Source organism: Cinclus cinclus, chromosome 2 (assembly GCF_963662255.1).
Source record: "Cinclus cinclus chromosome 2, bCinCin1.1, whole genome shotgun sequence".
Classification (NCBI taxonomy): domain Eukaryota; kingdom Metazoa; phylum Chordata; class Aves; order Passeriformes; family Cinclidae; genus Cinclus; species Cinclus cinclus.
In genome coordinates this window covers 37465538-37487328 of record NC_085047.1, presented here as the reverse complement: position 1 = coordinate 37487328, position 21791 = coordinate 37465538, and the positions used below count along the sequence as shown (strand labels likewise).

The 21791-nt window shown below is 38.3% G+C and overlaps 1 protein-coding gene across 1 annotated transcript; it reads left to right on the top strand.

The window, feature by feature from the left end:
* The first annotated feature begins 1454 nt into the window (after positions 1-1454).
* On the top strand, positions 1455-19949 carry RAB38 (RAB38, member RAS oncogene family). Its single transcript, XM_062514211.1, has 3 exons — positions 1455-1674; positions 9295-9575; positions 19390-19949. The coding sequence occupies exons 1-3, from the start codon at positions 1470-1472 to the stop codon at positions 19540-19542; spliced, it is 639 nt and encodes a 212-aa protein (XP_062370195.1). The 5' UTR covers positions 1455-1469; the 3' UTR covers positions 19543-19949.
* The last annotated feature ends 1842 nt before the right edge of the window (positions 19950-21791 follow it).

Sequence of the window (21791 nt, the reverse complement as noted above, 5' to 3'; positions counted from 1 at the left end):
TAGTAAAAAAAGGTTCAAGGAAAATAAGACATTTTTCCTCTCATGTTGCATATTTCCACTTTGCATGTGTGTGTATGTAATATATATATGTGTGTATATATATATACATATAAATTCAAAATTTGAGTTTAAAGACCAATTATAAAAGATTGCATAATATGAATGTTCTGGTTTCTTTGTCGACAAAAATCCACATTTTTTGATAAATAACAAAATTCTAATGCCATTTCAGTCCACACTTGTATAAGAACTTTATCAAATAATATTACAATAAGTAAAAAATATGGTTTCATTTTATCAAGAACATCAATAAATATAAAAATTATTCACTGATAAGTTGTGCACAATATTAAAATCTGTGGATTTGCTTTCAAAGCTGTTAAAGAAATCAAACACCTCTAGGTAATGGGTAAAGTTCTCTAGCTAAGCAGCCTAGGTAAATTTCACTGGGTTCTTCATTCAAAATATCGGGACAATCATGTCAGTGGAATGATTTACTCAAATGAGTTCTTTGCAGGTTTTATACCACTTGTTTTGGAAAAAAGATGACTGTTGAGACATTGGCATTCATATGCTCTAATGCTGTTACGCTTTCATAACTTCTGATTATCGGAGTAATGAGATAAAACTGAAGTGTTTGCATTTTGGAGTCCAGCTGTATGAAAACAACAAAGCATGAGCTACATGCTGCATTCAGATGGGACCATGCTTATAGGCATAGAGAGAATCACAATTATGGTACCAAAATTTAAAAATATCTATCTGCTACAATTAAATTTGTACAGCCCTCCTAGTATCAGGTCACAGGTAAAGCTGCTGTATATTGTTATAACTGTTATAACTGCCCCTTCTAGTGATGTAACTGCCTTCACACTAATTTACACGGATTGGAACCTAATTAAATTCCAAGGCTAAAATCATACTGGTTTAATTTTTGCACTTTAGTGGAGACATGAAACCTCTGAAGGGGGTTTTCTGATTTCTGGGGTTTTTTTGGTTTTTAATTTATTTTTTTTTTTTTTTGTCGTAAAGACATCCGGAAACAAACATAGGGTGATTTATTATCACCAAGGCAGTGATTCCAAATTTAGTGTGTGCAAAACTAGTGCACAACAGAAACACTGTCCTTTCAGCAAGGAGCAAAACAGAGTGCAGGACTGCTGCATGAATTTTCCTGCAAAGTCCTTAGCAGCCAGTCTAATCCCAGACACACCTCGTGCTGACCTTTACACACATACGCACAAAACTTTCTGGGAGACTTCCTTCCCCCAGTCCTTATTTACTCCATCTCCCAGCAGGGCTGCCTGCTGGACCTGGTGATCCTGCTTCCGTACGAAGGGAGAGAGCCTCCACCTACCTTGCTCTCCTTCCTTCCCTCCCCAGTCCCTCACCCCCTCTCTTCCCCTCAAGCTGGCAGGATTCCTCGGGCAGAGCATGCAATCAGTTTGCAGGGAGCAGCCGCAGGAAAGATGCAGAAGCACAACCAGAAGGAGCACCTCTACAAGCTGCTGGTGATCGGCGACCTGGGAGTGGGCAAAACCAGCATCATCAAGCGCTATGTCCACCAGAACTTCTCCCCCCACTACCGGGCCACCATCGGGGTGGACTTTGCTTTGAAGGTGCTGAACTGGGATGCTGAGACTGTGGTAAGGCTGCAGCTCTGGGATATTGCGGGTGAGTACAAAGGGGAGCCCCTTGGCCCATTACAGTGTTCATTTGTACTGATCCGAAAGCTGGGAATTGCCACTGCCTGTGCAGTGAGGGAGAGCAGATTGAGGAGAGAAAACTTCAAGGGCAGGTTGACATTTTGGAGGCTCCCTAAAACCAGCAGACTCCCAAACTAGGGAAGTCAGAGAACCAGAGTGGAACCTCTTCTAGCTGATTTTTGTCCCAAGCCCTTAGACGTATTCAGGGACCCAGGCACCTCTCTCCAAATGCCCCATTTGTTTCCCTGCAGCTGGCAGTGCTCGGTTTTGGCTCTTTGGACTAACAGATCTCTGCGACAAGAGGAAGAATAACAAGAATGTCCTGTTAAATCTTTTTAATTTGGTGGAATAGATGAGGCATTCAGTAAGATGATTAAAATTACTTTTATAGTTAAAAAATAAAGAAAATGCAAATCTGAGTTAGTTTATCTGAATATCTTCCTTCTCCCTCTCTCTCCTACCTTCTCTCCTTCAGTCCAATGAAAGCAAAGTCTTACATGTTTTCAAAAGAAAAATGTTTCTGTTTGGCAATAATTCTGGTGGTTAAAATATAATTACTCATATTTAAATACCCTTGTTTCAACATCAAGTAAAACAAAAGACAATTTACCCTCTGCAAGGAGAAAAGAGTACAGAAGTCCAGATATCCCCACATGCTAACATCATTAAAACCCACACAATTTGACATTGTTGCTGTCAGTGCTTCAGACATTTTCAGTTTGGCTTCAAATCAAACACACAGCACTTTTTCCCCCACCCCCTTTCTGAAAATCAATCATATTTGTTTCAGTCCACAAAATAAGTTTATCTTGATAGCATATATCCTATGATGTAAATAATATTTTTTCATTTAGTGAATGCAAGAATCAAATGCAACTGTAACAATAGATTACTGCATAAAGGATGGCATTTGAAAACTCAATTAATTAATAAGTTACTTTCATTAAGTGGAGAATAAAGGTGAACATCATATCAGCTTTTAGACAACTGTACCAGCCTGTGGCCTGAGCTGTGGGCTCATTGATTGAGTCTGGAACAGCACTGGGCGAAACTGGTGAAATGAAAAAATTCTTGACATTCTTATCAGTGGAGGGAGTGCTTTTCTTCTGCACTGAGCTGTCTCATGTCTGAGCTCTGAATTTGGCACTGAGGTACTAAAACTTATGCAACAACACCGCTTTATGCAAAACATATAAACTCTGCTTTTTCACACACTAATACAGTCTTGTGTGTGGTTTTGTGCTTTTAAAATTTTAAATACATATATTCTCAGTTTTCTTTATTAAAAGATGGAATAATGGGGAAAACATTTATTTTTCTGTTCACCAGTGGCTGATTGTTACAACAAATGCATACACTGCCGGAAAAACTTTTCTGCGTGAGAAAAAAAGCATTTAATAGTAAATTCTGAATGTATCAGGGCCTTAAAGAATGTATTTTGCATGCCTTGTTTCAGAGATTTATTGCACTACTAATCATGTGCTGGCAGATCATATGATGTAGCTTTCAGTCAGGCAGCAGAAGCAATTACACCTAGTTGTAGGACTGAATGACTAGCATGCTTTCTGAGTTATCACACATGACAGAGAGAATTGCAGCACAGTACTAAATTTCATATGAATTGCCCAATTCTAAGCATCATTGTGAAGGTCAAGACAGTGGTCTGTAATAAAAAGAGTTGCTGTTTTAGCTTTAGTGACTTCTGCGTAAGGAGCTTTAGCTGTTGCTGGCTGTACACAGAGAGCAAGTTCTGTAAGCAGCACACCAAATTCAGATGATCATGGTGCAGGCATAAAAGTTATCACACATAAAGCATTTGGCTGGTGAGAGAAAAAGAGGTTCAAAACTGAAAGAGAAGTAAAACTGATTGGAAATATGGAGAGAATGGAATTGGTTTCTCCTGGCTGTGGCTGATCATGTATCATCATTTGCAAAATACAAATGAGCCATGAGAACAGGGAGGAAAATAAAATCTCTGGTCTAAGAACATCTTTCTCTTTTGGTGCACTCTCTGTTATCAGGTCAGGTTTATCTTTCAGGGTAAGGAAATAAACTTTCAGTCTCTGAGCAAGTGGAGGGATGTTGGCTTAGTATGCAGGACTCCTTGAATTGAAGCAAATTCTGCAAATACACCAATAATATTTCATATCAGTAATTACATATGAATGCATCTTTATATATGTATGTATATGTAGATACCAGGTAATATTTTAGCTCTTATATCCCCTTCCCCTCTCCATTAAAAAGGCAGTGAACCAGTACCAAGCATGTGCATATTCCTCCTTGCTTTTCACGCTGTGGATCAGTGGGTAGTAAACGGTTTAACAATATAGAAATAATTTTCTTAAAAATATTGTGAGTAAAGCCAGTGTCAAGCTTATCTAGATTATTAGGAGGATTTATGTTCATGGTGATTTCATTGGAGGAGCAACATTCCAGCTGTGGTAGGACCAAGCAGTTTAGCCTGATTTACCCTTACCATACATAAGAAGAAAACATAAATTTGGTTCATCTGGTGCTATCTAATTAAATGTAGCTGATATTTGTGTAACATATTTTTCTGTGGTTTTTAGTTTTGTAAGCAAAACTATAGTACGATCTAACAGCTAAATGCTGAAACTGCTTTTATTTAGATGAGAGAGTAATGCCAAAAAACCAAGGATAACTAAGTATTACAAAAATTAATTCAGGGATAATGTAGGCCCTGTGTCACACATTGTTGCATTAAGACAGTGGTTTTAACACAAATTATATTCTTGAAACTGTGGGTGTTAGGCAGGAATAGTAAGATTAACCTTTATGCTATATGATGTTATGGTGTTCGTAACAACACACTGTCTTTAAAATCTATGAACTTGTATCTGATTCAGTGAAGTGCCTAAGTTTGAGATGACTGAATGCTTAGTGTTGAGTGTGGGAGGAGATATGCATGATAAAATTCTGCTTGTCTTTCTTCACAACAATTCCATTTTGTTTCACCTTATGTCACAAATTATCAGTTTTGGTGCTCCTATTAAAGTGTGCCATCACCTCTACTGCTGTGTCATACAACATTAAATCTTGCTCCTCAGTCAGTTTCTGTCTTTATTTCTTTATCTTTTCTGATGTCTTTGTGGGGATAGCCTTTAAATTCATTAAAAAATTGTTAGAAGGAAAACTTTAAAGAAACTGAATCATACTTTGCAGAAGGTTACTGTGGATGGGGTTGTCCCCACAGATGCAGGCTGGCACACGGCTTCTGAAGAAAACAGCTGCTGCAGACAGCACATCTGGGTGTGCTTGCTATTCCCTTCTCTGCAAGGCTGCTCTCTGTGCTACTGTCTGTGTTTTGTGCCCAAACAGCCCAGAGATTTCTCTGAAGACCAGCTTTAGCCATAGATTTTCTGCATGGAAAAGCTTTGAGCATCAGAGAGCAGAGAGCACCACATCGGATCCTGCTCCCCGCTCCTTTTCCACAGCTGTCTCAGCATCCTTCTTATGACTCCTGCATTTGAGTGAGCTGGATTATTCATTGCTACCAAAAAGATTTTGGTTTGTGTTTAAAAGTCTGGTTCTCATCTCATACAGATCTGGGTTGATGCTTTGGGGAAAGAACAGTTCCCTTTCCTTTCCCTGTCACTTTCACTTTCAGAAGCAGCAGTCTTCCCACAGTTACAGGCGACCGTCTCTGCAGTTGTAAAGTTTTTAGGATTGCTATGCAGCAGAGGGAGTAAGTGGAAACCTGTTCACTAATGCCAGACACAGCACATCCTCAGCATTTTAGGCTTTTGGCAGCTGCTAAGCATTGAAGCACATATGCATAAATAAGATAGTCATGGTGATTTCTAGGCTAACTTACCTTGAAATTACTGTTCTGCAAACATAAATAAGTCTCTTTCTGTGAGGGTTTTATTTCAGTAGAGGTTGGTCGAATCTGTGGGCCAGATCCTGCTGACAGTCTGCTTTTCCTCATTCTGGGGTGGTGAACATCAGCTCAAGGGTTGCTTAAGCTTCAGTCCATGAAGACAATTATTTGAATTCAAGTGTGAAAATTCTGAAAGGTATTTTGAAGTGAAAGATAAAAAAAAAAAATTGCTTAAATCTTCAGAATTTCCAGCTTCTCAGTGTTGGCTAAAGGATATCTGTAAAGCAAGGTGGTTCCCAAAAGCATTGTCTCTTAGGACAGTGGCAAGAAGTAGAATGCATCATAAAACTCAGCACTGGAAAGTTTTAATCAATTTTGAATTTCAATTTTTGTGCCACATTTCAGATGCAGTGGTCAAGATGGTGAAAAATATCTGAGTTTCAGCACTACATCCTTACTTTTTATACCTTTATTGGAGATGATAGTGGTTAGTGAAAATTGTAGATTACTGTACAAATTTATGTGGGGTAAATTTTTTTAAACTATGTAAGTTCACATGCTGGTTGCTTTAAATCCCTGAACTGATAGCTTTTCCTGCTACAGAGGTGCCACTGAGATTAGGATAAATATGAAGGCAGCAGCCATTCAGGCAGGGAGTGCTTCCCTTTAGTAGAAATCTTGCTGCTTTGTTACCTTGATCTCACTGGGTTCACTTCCAAGTAGAGTAGGATTCATCTGAATTAACAATTAGACATTTCTTCTCAGTCTTCAACTACAAAGGGACCCTAACCTTCAGTGCTCCCAGTTAATTTTTTTTATATCTAATTTAGGGCTGATAATCCCAGCATATAGTACCATCTCAGTGGGCAAAGGCCATCAGAATTGCAGGGTTTGATGCCAAATGCCTTGTAAGGGATGCAGTAAAGTAAAATGAGCCAGATCAAATATTTGCCAGGCTTCTGACCCTTCCAGTGAAAAGCAAAACCAATCTTCCCCAGTCGCTCTTGCAGTAAAGCAGTTTCTAATGTTCAAGGCTGCCTGCGAGATACCACTGAATACCTAATGGCTGATCTATTTTTGGCCTAATTCCTGCCTAAGACCTTGTGTTGCTGAAAACCTAAGGCCAATTTTGACATCTTTAATACATCAAAAAGTGCCTATTTTTATGAGTAATTCTGCTAAATGAAAAGGTTTTAGGAACCCCATCTATTAATATGAGATTTTGTTCTTATGAACGAGAATCTGTGAAAACAAGAGTACTTCTGCATCCTTAGACGTATTATCTAGTTCTCCAAGCTCAATGCAAATACTAGAGATCACTTTTTCCACAACTTAAAGTCATTATGAAAATGTCATAAAACTAAAACTCTGATTTATAAAGCTCCTCTTTCTTTCTCCATTCACACTTGCTTAATGTCTTTCTGTCAAGTATATTGATACATTAATCATAACAATGGAGAAAAAGACCACTTCAAAAACAGTTTAGACAGTTAATCCAGCAGCTGTATTCTTTCTCTTTCTTTCAAGTGGTTGGTGATGGAAATTGGTTATCCCTGTCTTCCTGCAAATGTTGCTTTTACAAACGCATTGGCTTTTCTGTGCAGTGAAAATCCTGTCTATCTGAAAAAGCAGCTGGAAGCCAGAGCAAGAATCAGTGTCACACAATTTGTCAGAAATCTGTGGGCCACTACGAGGCAGAAGATCACAACTTAGGAACCTTTAGCCTTTTATTCCTTCAGTAACTTCCTTCATGGTAAATAATTTCATGCTGCAAAAGAATAATTTAGTTGATGTTCTGTGACACCATGTCCCACCTGTCTTAGTGATCTGTGTCCCAATAAACGTGTTTGAGGCCTGAGTTGAGCTGCTCTTATACCTCCTAGAGTGTAAGCAACTCAAGAACTTTGTATGAGAAGTACAAAGCATCAGTGAAATACAATATCCATCAAAAAACTATTTGTATATGTTGCTGCTTACCTCACTGCTATGTTTCTAATCAGACCATGGCTTTTGGTGGAAGGCACCTTCTTGCAGATGAAAAGAAGAAATTCCCAACAAGGAGATTATTGAATATCACATGATTTAGCTATTCATCTGATTAGCTGACTGATAGGAATCATAAGACATTTGAATAAAATATAGATGAAAGAAATTTGAATATGACCTCTTCTTTCCCAGAAATAATCTATTTCTATCTTGCTTTATCAATAAGACACAGTGTTTCTTTAAGATAAAAAAAGTTTGACATTAATTTGGAGAAGACAGGCTTCTTCTTTGGTTTCTTATCATGTGAATGACTTTCTCCTTGCTGCCACAGTGCTTAAAACCAAAGATAAACATCATGGACTGATGGTGTTGACCCCCTAAGTGGTTTCAGTGCTATTTCCATTAAATGAAAGCGTATGGTCTAGAAGCCCAGCAATCAGCACTTTTCCCTTCTCTGCCCTCCTTTACATTTGACAACACAATTTCCATCAGATAAATTCTCCACAGGTAACCTTCCTGGGGTTGGAGGCAGACTGCCAATCTTCTTGTCTTCCTAACCTACTCAAAATTGCTCATGTTGAGAAAGTAAGGCTAGAAACAGGCTTGCATTCAATGCTTCTATTTCTACAGCGCTTTTTCCCAGTTATGTAAGCACGTACAGGAGTTATCTTGCTTAAAAACTGCTATTGTTGTGAAATGTTTCAGGAGCTTATAATTCTTCTTTGGATCAAAGCTCTGCTGTAGACATTAGTAGAAAAATCTATTTTTTATTTTCAAGAAAGGTTCTGTGTAATTTATTTTTTCAGAGTTCCCATGAAAACAACAGATATATTAACAAATCCACAGCTGATCAACTTACCACATCCTGATGTCATGTGTTAATTTGTTCACACTTTTAATCATATGAAATGATTTACATATATTTACAAAAGTCCATGTTTGAATGTACTAATGTACTGTTACCTCACAAAACTTCTGTCCCTTCTCAGAAGGCACTTTGAATTCAGCAAATAAAATGATGAAGCTTTTGAAGAGATCTAGTATGAAATTCTCCTCACAGATCTTTTTGCTGGAGCAATGCAGCTCTTTATATTGCTACTGCTGTGCTACGTAGAGCACTTTTCATGTTTGTAAAGCTTTAAATTCACCCTCCTCACCTCTTTGTTTTAGTCTGCCAGTAAAAGTAAACTTGTAATTACTCTGATGCCTGGTATGGCTCCAGAGTTATATTATGTTACTGGTGGTTATTATGATTTGCATGAGAACATGCAGGATCCTGTTCATGCTTGAGCAGTTTGGTTGTGTTAGGTGTTTTAGACAAAAGACCATAGTACCAAGGAGCTCCCAATCTGGTACCTATATTTTTTTGTGACTCTTGTTGGGAGTCCTATAATCTACCCAAAGACTCTTGGTACTGTTCACGGACTGAGAAATCTGGAAGCCTAATAGGACCATAGACTTATTATTCGCTTATTACACTTATTATTCACTTATAGTGAACTTCATTAAACTTCCTTGGTTGTTGAGCTGAAAATTCTTTTTTTCATGCAATACTCTCCTGCATTTTAATACAAATTATTCTAGCATGGTACTTACAGTTATTGAGGAAAAGAGTAGTTTCCCAGGGATTTATAAAATGAAGTCCTGCACCCATTAATGTTATCTTAGAAAACCTGCTATGTGAAATACAGACCTAGACTGGAAGCAATGATTTTTAAAGGTCATGTTTTTTCCCCCCTCCTACTTTCTTCATTACAGGACAGGAAAGATTTGGAAACATGACCAGGGTGTATTACAGAGAGGCTATGGGGGCGTTTATTGTCTTTGATGTTACAAGACCTGCGACGTTTGAAGCAGTGACAAAATGGAAGGAGGATTTGGACTCAAAGTTGGTTCTTCCAAATGGCAAACCTGTGCCAGCAGTCCTATTAGCAAACAAATGCGACCAGGGAATAGATGTTCTTATGAACAACGGCATCAAAATGGATCAGTTCTGCAAAGAGAATGGGTTCGTGGGCTGGTTTGAAACATCAGCCAAGGTAATGTTTCCGTTTCTTTTCAAATATTTCTAAGGACAGAGAAATCAGTTCCTAAAATAGTTCATTTGGTCTAAATGTGCACCTTGAAAAGCTCCTCTGTTGGTGGTATTAAAGATGGATTTTTACATATATAGTATGCATTTCTATTTCTTCCAGGTCTTTTATTGCAACATTCTGAAATGCAGCTGCTGTAATATGATAGGTCAGCAGTAAATATGTACCCAGTCAACAGGTTACTGTACAAGAGCCTGAGGAGGAAGATGACCCTAGGCAAGGCATAAAAGCTACGTCTTGTGAATGATATGAGGATGTTTTTCATCACTCTTAACACTGAATATTATCTCTGAATATTTATATAGCCACTTTGCCCAAGAAATGCTGATTTGAGACTATAGCTTCATTGCCTCAGATTTCAGAAATTAAGTCAGTCTATTGTAGTGCTTTTACAATGTTCGCTGTTAAAAGCCCTCATTCTCAAAAGCCTTTTCAAAAGAATCACAGATCTGGGGAGGAAGGAAATACCAGTGGTCAAAGTGTTGAATGAACTGCTCTGAGGTTCAATTCTTTACTTTGGTACAGATTTCCTCAGTGCATGGAATATTGAGATAAAAATCAGACAGGGCACTTAGACTTTCAAATTATAAAGGCCAAAAGTACATTGGTACTGTAGATCAGTTTGAGATGTCTCAGATAATTTCACTTCATGCAAGATTTGGAGAGCTGGCATGTGAAATATTGATTTGAACACAGCAATTCAGTGGATATTATGTTGATTGTATCCTCCTATTATGAAACCTGGTGTCATCATTTGTATCTCTGGGGAACTTTTGGATGTATGAAATGTGAACAGTTTGGTTCTGGTTTAACCTAGATTTTTAGTAGTCTGAAAACCAAAATGCTCCATTTGATTGTTTAATTCCTTTTAAACCTATAAGGTACTTAAGATCTTTTACAGTGTTTTTTTGTTGTTTTACTTTTCTAGTCTTGACACCTTCTTTAAGCATTAATATTTAAAAGATGTTTTACTTGTAATCAACAGAAGTAACAGCAGGGGAATAGCAGCATGTCCCAGACTGCTTCAAGCACTGCATGAGCTCTGGGCTGAGACTGCAGATTTACAGCACTTAAAGGGAGCTTATAACAAAGATGGGGATAAACCTATTATGAGGGCCTATTTTGATAGGGCAAGGGGTAGTGGCTTTAAACTAAAAGATGGTGGATTTACACTAGAGATAAGGATTTTTTTTTTTTCCTGACATGGGTGGTGAAACACTGGAACAAGTTGCCCAGACGTGATGGATGCTCCATCCCTGAGAACATTCAAAGCTAAATTGGATTTGGCTCTGAGCAACCTGATCTAGCTGAGGATGTCCCTGCCCTGGCAGGCAGGTCGGACAAGATGACATGAAGAGGTCCCTTCCAACGCAAACCACTCTATGATTCTATGATTCTATGTCTTTGTAATGAATGTCTTTGCTTTCTTACTGAATGTGTCTCAAATCTAGCCACTGTTTCTTGAAGATGCTATTTGTAGGTGAAATTTTGGTCTAGGTAAGTGTGTAAACTATCCTGCTGCACAACAGGGTACATCCTATTCCTTCATGTGCAGCGCCTGGTTTGTATTCAGGTCTGTGGTCCATCTGCTGATTTGTGTTGGGTGAGGCCAAGAGAATCCAGTGCTCCTCTTTATGATAAACTAAATTTTACTGTAAGAATGGAAGCTGTACCATGAATTCCATACATCAGTCCCCAGCAAGCACATGTCCACCACTCAGAAATGACAGCCACATTTATTATGCAAAGGGCCACTGCACATCATGACAGAAAATTAATATGCAAACAATTTCAATTATCACAGAGAGGTTTTATGATGATGATGGAGCCAGTCTGGGGCAGAACTATAGAAGTATAAAGGACATAAATTTTTTAAAAGTCACAGCAGAGAAAATTTTTCCAAGTTTCTCTAAGGTGCATAGAATTAAGATTTTCTGTTACTTTAGACATGGTAAATATCTACATTCTTCTTATGTTATTTAACTCCAAAACCCAAGAAGTCCTCAAATTGCCAATGTAATAATGTAAGAACTGAAAAAGAATCCAGCTATGACAGGACTTATTTTCAAACACCACCCTGAAGGGAATGGTGAGAGTTGAGGGCACACAGCTGCTATCAGACTGTCCTCTGCTGCTATACACCAGAGGCTAGGACCTGTTCTGAAATCTACACACCTGATTTCCACCCATAATTGGAGGCTCCTGACTTTAAAATTATACAAAGAGTCATTCCCGTAAAGATGGTAGAATCAAAACATTTGAACTAAGTTAGATCAAAATAATTTCTCCACTTGGTCTAAGTTCTAATGTAAACCCTACATTTCCCTTTCTAAACAAAAGTTATTATTACTACTATTTTAGAATTATGGATATTATACTTACCTGGTATCCTTTCAGCCTAGGCCATCATAAGTAATTGAACTTGGGTCTGGGAAAAATAAATTATTAACTCTGTTTGCTTCAGAGAATAGAAACTCCTCTGAAGCAGAATAACACAGACAAAGGAGTCATCATGTTGCAGCTAGAAGTTTTAGCAGTTAAAAAAAGTAATACCCTGGAATAATTAGATCTCCAGAGGTTTTCTGGAGATGTGCTTGGAAATATTAAAGCCTTGAGAGCAAACTGAATATGATTTATGCATTTTGGAAAAACAAAGGTGATTACTTATAAAAATAATATCTTTTCATTCTGGTTGCCTTGTAGAAAGTAGCATGCTATATATGTACCTACCATATTTCAAGCTGTCAATGGTTTTAAGCTTTTGGCTGTAGCACTGAAAGATTACACAAAAAAAAAAAAAATCACTGTATTATTCCCTGGTGCTATTTTTGTAGATTAACAGCTCCAATATAAGACACTTGAGCCACCTAATGCAGTCCTATGTGTTATTTTTGATTCTTACATTAATCTGAAGGAAATAACCCTCTTTCAGGCTTCTCACTACAAAGACAGAAGATTTTGTTTGGATAGTTTTCCATGTGAGAAAGGCCTTATTGGGCAGCACCACTCACAGTATAGTCACAAGTTAGACTGTTGCCATATATCCGGTGGTGAGTCTGGTCTCTTTTACATCTGCATATTTACTTCACTCATATTGATTGCTGTCTAAGAGCCACATCCCCAGATAGTCACCAAATAACCCTTAATAGTAAATTCTTTAACAAACTTCATGACCACAACTAATGCCAAAGATTCATTCTTTTAAAGGAAGGAAATTTCTTCTTTCTGTCACACGTTTAATTATCCTGCACATGGCCAGAGCAGCTGAGAGCTCCACTCACATTTCCAAGACTTTAAACTGTTTTCACCACCATTCCTAGTTCAAAGAGGTGAGCTTTTGACTTGGATTAGAAAGGAGCAATTTCAAGCTTATTATCACTTTATAATGAAAATGGAACTTGTGCAACAAAACAGACAAGTCAGGCAAAACTAAATGTGCTTGAAAGTGCCTAATTCAAAAATAACTTGAAATACTTTATGACTGGCCATGGCTGTGCTGTGATTATGCCTGAGTTCCTCTTTTCCCTGCTGTAATTCTGCTGTCAGTTACACAGAATTAAATGAAAAGACATTCATGTTTTGTCCAAATTGCCTGGAAAGGCTGGTAGCTGTGCTTTTCAGAGCATTACAAAACTAGGTTAAGCACACAGCTCCTTGTCTCCTGAGCAACATGACCTGGAGACTGATGTGCAGTCTGAGTCTCTGGGCTATTTGGATACATCTTATTTGGACCAGGACAGTGTTCCAGAACATTTCTGCCTCTAAGAAATGTAGATAATAAGATGTCCTTTATTCAGCTTTTGTTTGACAAGCAGTCCATGGTGTGTCACCATAGACTCAGAATGAGTTGATTTGGAAGGGACATTAAAAATCATTTAGTTCCAACCCCCTACAGGGCCCAAATGCTGGACTGACAATCAAAAGTCCTCTTTGCCATTGATCCTCTGTGTTACCTTCAGAAAGTCATTCTCTCCACTGTTCCAGCCTTTCTTTCAAAAAGCAAGGACAATAATTCTTCCTATCTTACCTGGGAATTATGTGAATAATCCAAGCTCTACTGGACCTTGTTTAAATCACAGATTCTTCAGTTCTTTTGACTGGGCAACTATTCTGAAAGATGAAAAAAGCAAACTATGCAGTAGACTTGCAGAGGAACGGGATAAGCAGTTCTGGTTTCCATAAAGAAAAACAAGGTTTGGACATTAATTTGAATTAGGCTGACACTCTAAACTAATCTGCTGATCTGGTAACTTAAATCCAAGCAATCCATTTGAGACTGCCAGACCCAGTTAGGTGTGTGTGGCTCCCTAGACTGTCTTTTTAATTCACTCAGAAAAGTCCAAGCAATCTCACTGTATAGTCTTAGAAAATATTTCAGATTCTGTCATAAAGCAAGAAATAAAGCTGACACTTAAGGCAGGAGATTTCATTTCAGATATACAGTCACTCTATGCAGTGTACTCTGCAGAGTTTGTTTCCTGTAATTAAAAGGATTTGATTCTGATTGTCCTATATTAGAGCTGTCCTGTATCTCTCTGGGTCATTGTTATGAAATGCATTATTTAATGCTGTCCCAAATCTGGAAATTCAGAGAAACACAATTTTTTTTTGATCAGTAAGTCATTAAATGAAATAATTTTGTTGCAAGATATTCAACCAGCTGTAAGAATTCAATCACATCAATTATCTTATTTTCAGAGTTGCAGTCATAGCAGTTCACATCCATGAATTTCATGTTCATGCAACCAGATATCTTTTAACTTGTATAGCTGCATTTTCCTAGAAAAAACACTGAGGAGTACAGCACACCATCTTAATAAGGCTCTGTTCCCAGTAGCTTCCAGGGAGTTCTGCTAAGGGAGCATGTGGAGCCTTTCCCTCAGAGTGCTAGCTTGAGGGGAATGCAGGTTAAAGCATTTTTCAAGTAATTTACTTGCTCCCGGATTTTAGTGCAGTTTGGAAATAAAATGTGGAAGCTATGAGCTTCTCATAGGCTCCCATCTAATACCTGAATATTTCACAATTTGCAAATGTTTGCTTATGGGAAGTCAATTTCCTTCATCTGCAGTAGTAGTCTAAGGTCATATCTCTAGGCAGCACTGATTGAGAGCTCCCCAAGTGCTCTGTGCCTGTGTACACACTGTTCTTCACCCTGCTTTTCAAGGTAAGACTCAGAAGAATCAGATTCAGTAACAGGAAAAAACTGTCAATGTAAAAAGGGAAAAGCATTCTATCAGAAAATGACCAGATAGTCAAATCTAAGATATGCTCATGGTAAAGAAACAAAGAGTTCTTTCCTCTGAAAGTGAGACAGGCCCTTAAAACTTGCCAGGGCCTTCATTCTTCTACAAAGAACTAAGAGCCAGTCTAGTCTGTGGGAACTTATTTCATATATTAAAATGGAATGCCCTAAATGTTAATGTTCTGTGTCTGCAGCGGAGAAGGCAGATAAGGTAATCCACTATGCAAAAATGATTGCTGAGCTTGTGTACAGCTTTGAGTCACATTCGATATTGTATTTATTTTTCCTTTAGTTAATTGTTGCTTACAAGACATTATTTCCAACAGCAATGAGTTCAAGGGTTTTAAGTAATGCAGCTCTCATTCCCTGCCCTCTGTTGCTATCCTTTCCATAAAACTACCCTTTGAAAGGATATATTTTAATGAGATCGATCTACAAAGCAAACACTAATTTTGTTTATGTCCTCCCATGTTCCTTTTTGGATATCAGAGATCACTCAGAGTTATTTTCTTTGCCTTGTTTTGTTTGGTGATTGAATAAAGAGTAGCATGTTCTGATTTTCACCTTTTGCATTCCATTTTTACAAGACCAGGAGAAAGACTGGAACATGTAGTAGTAGGCATTGTCACAGAAGCAGGGTTCAGGTCCTTGCTGTGGCAGATTTTGGCAGGTTGATGTAGGATAAATCACTTAGGTATGGATTCACAACTCATCTCTTGCACTGACTGGGATAGTGTCTCAGATGCTGGGGCTTCCTGAGCCACACAGAAATGGGCCAGGCACCTCAGTGGACAGGGCAAGGCAAGATACTTGGAAAGGCTTTTATAAAGGCTGACACATTGAATCAGGAATACAGGACTGATAGACACGATAATATGGGTAAGATTCTTTTTGGTCTTGCAGTAAAAGCTCTCTCTTGGGAGAGAGCTTTTCTTGAGAAAGGAAAGTGTTGCATTCTTACCTTATCATGTGAAGACTTCATCCTATGCCATCTCCCACATTCCAACTAGCCACCACATGCTGGACCAAGTTTTATGTAGCTCTGCATTTTCTCCTTTTGACAAATGGCCTTACCAGCACTTCCCTATCACAGAAAGCTGCTGTCCAGATAAACACATCAAAGATGCAGTGCTGAATAATACCAGGCTTAAAAGCAATACAGGGAGACAGAGTGTCCCCCGTGTTTGGAGAACTGTGAAAGTGGCCTCAAAGGAGTCTGGATAACAGGCACTACAGGTGTGAGAAAAAGAGAATAGAGAAAGAAAGAGAATAAAGAAAAAAAAGGAGAGGAGAGGAGAGGAGAGGAGAGGAGAGGAGAGGAGAGGAGAGGAGAGGAGAGGAGAGGAGAGGAGAGGAGAGGAGAGGAGAGGAGAGGAGAGGAGAGGAGAGGAGAGGAGAGGAGAGGAGAGGAGAGGAGAGGAGAGGAGAGGAGAGGAGAGGAGAGGAGAGGAGAGGAGAGGAGAAAAATAAAAATAAATCTGAAATTCTGTAATCATCACAATTCCTGTGGTGTTCTTTTATAGGACAAAGCCATATAGGAGGTGACAGTTATGGCATTTCAACACTGAAAGATATTTTTTTCACTCCACCTTTATTTTCTTGCTTTTTTTAAAACGTAATTAATTCCATTTTTAGGTATAACTGGTGCAGTTTCCATGTCTCAGTACCATTAGTAGGGTGTCTGTGATTATTCCTCTCTGTCCAATCTTGCACTCTGATTGTTGGTTTCTTTGTGTTTGAGTGGATTTTCACTTTTTCTTTTTTCTCTTTCCTCCCCTTCATTGCCTTTCAACTCTTCATGCTCTCTAAAATCACCAGGCCTCTGGATGTCTGCGTTTGGATTGCAGATCACCTTCTACTGTCTGTAGCTCTTTCACTAGCCTAGCAGAATATAGATTTTTCTTTTGCAGAACACACTGTAGGAGGAGAGGTGGAGAAATCAATATTTCATTAGTCAGACCAGAATACAGCAATGTCTGATCTGCAGGTCTAGGACGCCACAGGATTAAGGTGGTAACAAAAGGCAATAGTAGCATCAGAAAGGGAGTGGTCAAGGCAGGGACCTGGGACAGCAAGAGTTTCTTTTTTGGCATGACCACAGGCTCCTTGCAGCAGATGCCTTAACATATTCCTTCTCATCTATACTGTGTGCCAGTTGTCATCTGAACCACGGGAGCAGGCTGGATTCAGATACAAACTCAAAACTAGCTGTGCTGTCTGCCAGCGTCACCCTTCCTCTTCCTCCCCTTGTACCCCAGCTGAAATTGCCATCCACACAGCTTAAAGAGTTCATATAAATGAGAAAATGCCTCTCTAGAGTCAGGACAAGCCTTTTTATTCCTTTCCTATTTTTTTTTTTGTTGTTTTAGTACTGGCTGGAGCAATTTTTCATCTGCATTTTTAGGCTCATGTCTGGCACATGGACTTCCATCTATCACCAGCAGGGATGAGGGATGGCCACCTTTACCCATTTTTTACTTTTGTGGGCTTGGCTCCTTCCTCCTCTCCCAGTGCTGTAAAATGGTAACCTCTGACAAAGAGGGTTGCTGTTAATACAGCTCAATGAATTTGGGCAGAATCTTAGATAGTCCCTAAGACCTTATTGAATAAACACATAGTGCCATTTCAACACAAGCAGCACATGGGCAAATGAAATGCTCACCAGTCCATCAGTAAAGACAAACACAACACAAAAGGTTTTTACATTTCTGTTTTTGTGCACTTAACAATCCTGTTTTTGCTTTAGTTTTCTTAGCAGTACTGAGTGATATTTTTCATTGTCTTGTGTTTTTTTTCCTAATAAAATTTCACAGTGGTCTGAAAAGGGTTTTTAGTGCATGCTTGAGGAATTTTCTAGTCTAGTCTGAGAGAGCCATGCGATACAGGCAGAATTTCAGCAACTCAGTACAGAGACGATTCCCAGTTTCATATTACTTTCTAGCTGTTACTTTTCTAAAGTATTGAGGGTTTAAAACTTACTGATATTCTTTACATACAAAATATTTAAGTTCATGTGTGTCATTGAAGAAGCCTGTGAAATCTTGCACTAATTAACATTTTCAGTTAGATCCACAGATTTCAGCCCTTTACTGTGGTGCAAAGGGATGGACAATGGAATTTGTCGAGTTTTGCCATTGATTTCAAGGGGTTTGGACAAAGTCAGTCTCACAGAATCCATTCCTTTAGCATTTGATTTTCTTATAAATGTGTCTTTTCTACTGAAACACACAACTCTCTTTCTTTTATAGCTAGTTTATGGCCTCAGTACAGCAGGCTCCAGATTGCCATCCAGAGGGACCTGGACATGCTTGAGAATTGTGACTAGATGGCATTTAAATGTCCCTTCCAATCAAAATTATTCCATGACCCAGTGATTCAGCTTGAAAACCTGGGTAGTGTTAGGCTGGAAATAAAGCATTATCTTTACTGAGCAAGAGTAGTGTGTGCATATATACAAATGAATGCCTATATATTTGTATGCATTTCCATATGGATGTATGTGGCTGTGTGATACATTTTCCTAGAAGACTGAAGCTACAATGGAGTTGCTATCTCCCGCCTTATAAAATAAGTAATCAATCCCAATAGTTACACTAGAAGAATGCTTTTTCATGCCAGAAAGTCTGACTTTTTATTCCAAACATATTGGTGTCTGTTATTGAAAAAAATAAATCTTTACTCGGTACTGCTGCTTATTTTCTATGTTGTGTTGAGCTGTGTCTCACTGATCAGGCTGTTTCAGCTTTACTTATTCTACAAACAGAGTAAGGGCAAGTTAAATATGTAGTTGATATCAGGCACATGTAGGAAAAAATGTGCTTTCACTTTCATTTTAAACCCCTAGAGTGAGGATTTCATTTCTACAAATGAAACCAGTGGTGATATATCTCTTCTGAAGCATTGCATTGGAGATGCAGTGCATTGGAGTCAGCTTCAACCAGAAATAAAGGAGGACTCCAAATCATACAGAACTTTTTTTACTGTTTTGTGAGTAATTTGAGATTGTGTCATTTATTCAATGAAACTGGTCCACCACAGGTTTCATTGTGGGCATTGCATACAGAAATCTTCTTGAAACTGTGGGAAAGGCTTTAAAAAATAAGTTCTATGCATGGCTGTAATTGCTGGTAGGTAATTAACTATTTGGAAATGAGTAACCATTATTCAAACAGTGAAATATGGTCTTCGCAGCTTTACTTCAGTCACTATTCTTCAACACCTCTCTGGCATTTGTTTTTTTAGTTTATTGAAGCAATCAAATCACCAGGAGATTGAGGTAACTTAAAATCAGCTCTGTACACGTTTTAAAAGAGGTATGAATCATGATATATATATAAAACTTAACCAACTTCAAAACTCCAGTAAGCACTATTTAACACAGTAAATTTTTGGAAATTGTTTATTAAGGTAAGTAAACTTTTGATGTTGCTGAGAGAAAAGTTTAATTATGCACAGGAAATATCCAGTATGGTTTAATTAATATTGACTAATCAACCTTTATTTCTTTTTCACTTGCAGGAAAATATAAACATCAATGAAGCTTCCAGATGCTTGGTGAAACACATAATTGCTAGTGAGAGTGATCCAGTTCAGTCTGTTGAACCAGATATTATAAAACCACACTTGAATTCCTCCAAGATTGTCAGTTGTTCAGCTTGCTTTAAATCCTAAGAGACTTCCAGACTATTACAAGAGCTGAACAACTATGATTTGCAATTTATACTTTATTCAACAAAACCAGCCTGCCCACATTGTCCCTAAGCAGGTTGTCATTTTCTCAAAAATATATTTAAATTTAAAATTGTCCTTTTTTTTTTTTTTAGCTAACATTTATTATGAAGTGTTCATTGATAACAGCTATTCAAAGCTTTCTTTTGCTATTGGTCAAATAAGACTCACAGTGATGGCTGTGTTTTCCTATTTGGGTGGCACCAGTGATACCAAAACCCATTTGTTTCTGAAAATTCCTATTTGTGATGTGACTGTGGCAGCACCCTACTTGTCCATTGATTTCCAGGAGGTTTTCTCAATACCTTGACCAGGCAAATGTCATCATTGCACTTTTTGTCACTCCTCAAACTTGAATGATCATGTTTCATATGAGGAAGATGATGATGAAAATGAAAATCGACCTGTTCAGAAAGAGACACCAAGAATGCTCACAGTTAAATATTCCCATTGCAAGTTCAGTCTCCTGGATATAGTGACAGGACTGAACATGAAGAAACATTTCACATCTTTCTGTTCTCCAGAAGATCTGAGCTTCTGAGACTGATGAAGAATTGGCTCCCTCTTTCTGAGGAGTTGCATTCTCATAGTTGATAGCATCATCTTAGATGAAGCAAAAAAGGACAAGTCAAGTCTGAGGTGTGACAAAACAGGCAATCAGGGGTACAGTCTCCTGGGTGAAGCAGATCAGGGTTCTCAGAAAGGGTTATCTATTCTATAAAGCTGGCATTTCCTCTGGAAAGTCCGCATTGATTTTTTTTCCCTGCCTCCCATCCCTCATGCCACAGATATCCCCATGTGTTTAAACTGTGAGTATTCTATAAGTCCTAACATGCATCCCTTCATTATGCTTATGCTCTTGGAAAATTCAGTATCCACACTGTTACATAACAGCAGAACTTTTCAGGAATCCATTTGTGTTAAGTAGAAGGGTATTTGCTTTCTGAAAACATTCTTCTAAAATGTATATGAATGATCACAGGAAGCAAGCGAAATGAATCAGTCTTAAGACACACTTCTGGAAGATGTGAAGAATTTATTGAGCCATCTGTGGAAATTAAATTGTTGATTTTCAGCATCTCATAGCAAATGCAGGTTGGTGGAGTCATTCTGAGAAGTGTGTCTAGACAAGTAGTCTTGGCATCTGGCTGCAAGCCCCTTCAAGACAAACTTTGCCTCTATCCTGCCATGGACAAAGCATGTGCTTTTTCTCTTCTTACTCAGATTTTTCCTTCCTAAGCTGTGAACTCTCAGTTGCAGGAGCTGTCTTCAGAGATGTGCTCCTCTTCTTAGAGAAGTGTAACAGTATGGAAGGGAGGAGACAAAATCTCATTATGCCTTATGTTTGTAGATGTCACTGCAGTATTTCACTGAACACTTAGTTGGCAAAGAGAGAGTGAAATTCTCAGTCTAGTGAATATCCACTGCTTAGGAAAAATGAAAAAAAAAAAAAGAAAAAAATTCCTCAAGCTGACCTTATACTGTAAGACCTATTTCATGTGCCTGCAAAACTCATCCTACTTGGCAATATAAGGTTTATGTTTGAACTCAGAGTTCTTTTCCAAGCTAAATGATTCCATGACTTTGTGCCTCTTTCACCAAATGCTTTTTTACTATATAGGCACTGCAGACAAGAGGTATGTTTCTCTCCCTGGAGAGCCAGGGACAGAGAAATAGCTCTTTTTGTGATCTTTCTAAAGCCTTCAATTTTTCTTAGAGAATTTTGGAATAAGAAAGCAAGGTCTCTAGTTTTAAAAATAAAAATTCACATCCAGAATTAATTGGCACAGACATAGATGTATGGGTACATATATAATGAGCTGGCTTTTTTGAGAGTAATCTTCAAGTTGTCTTGGATGCTGTGTTATCCTTCAATACCTGTGTTAAACATCCTTTAACTCCTGTTGTGATCTGTGTCAAATACCTTAAGCTTCCTGCCTCAGTTTCCTCATCTGCAAAACAGGGATCCATGTACACACCTACCTCACAGCACTCCCTGAAAGTTACTGTTGGCACCAGGCTTTGGGGATACATGTTCTACAAATGCCAAGCTCTGATTCCGCTCAGAATGAAATACGAGTGCCCTCTAGCATAAATACATGGTGCTGCAAAACCTTAGTGTTCTAAATCTATCAAAGGCTTGCCTGTGCTACAAAAATCAGCCTCAATTATTCCACCTCAGTTAAGCTGGT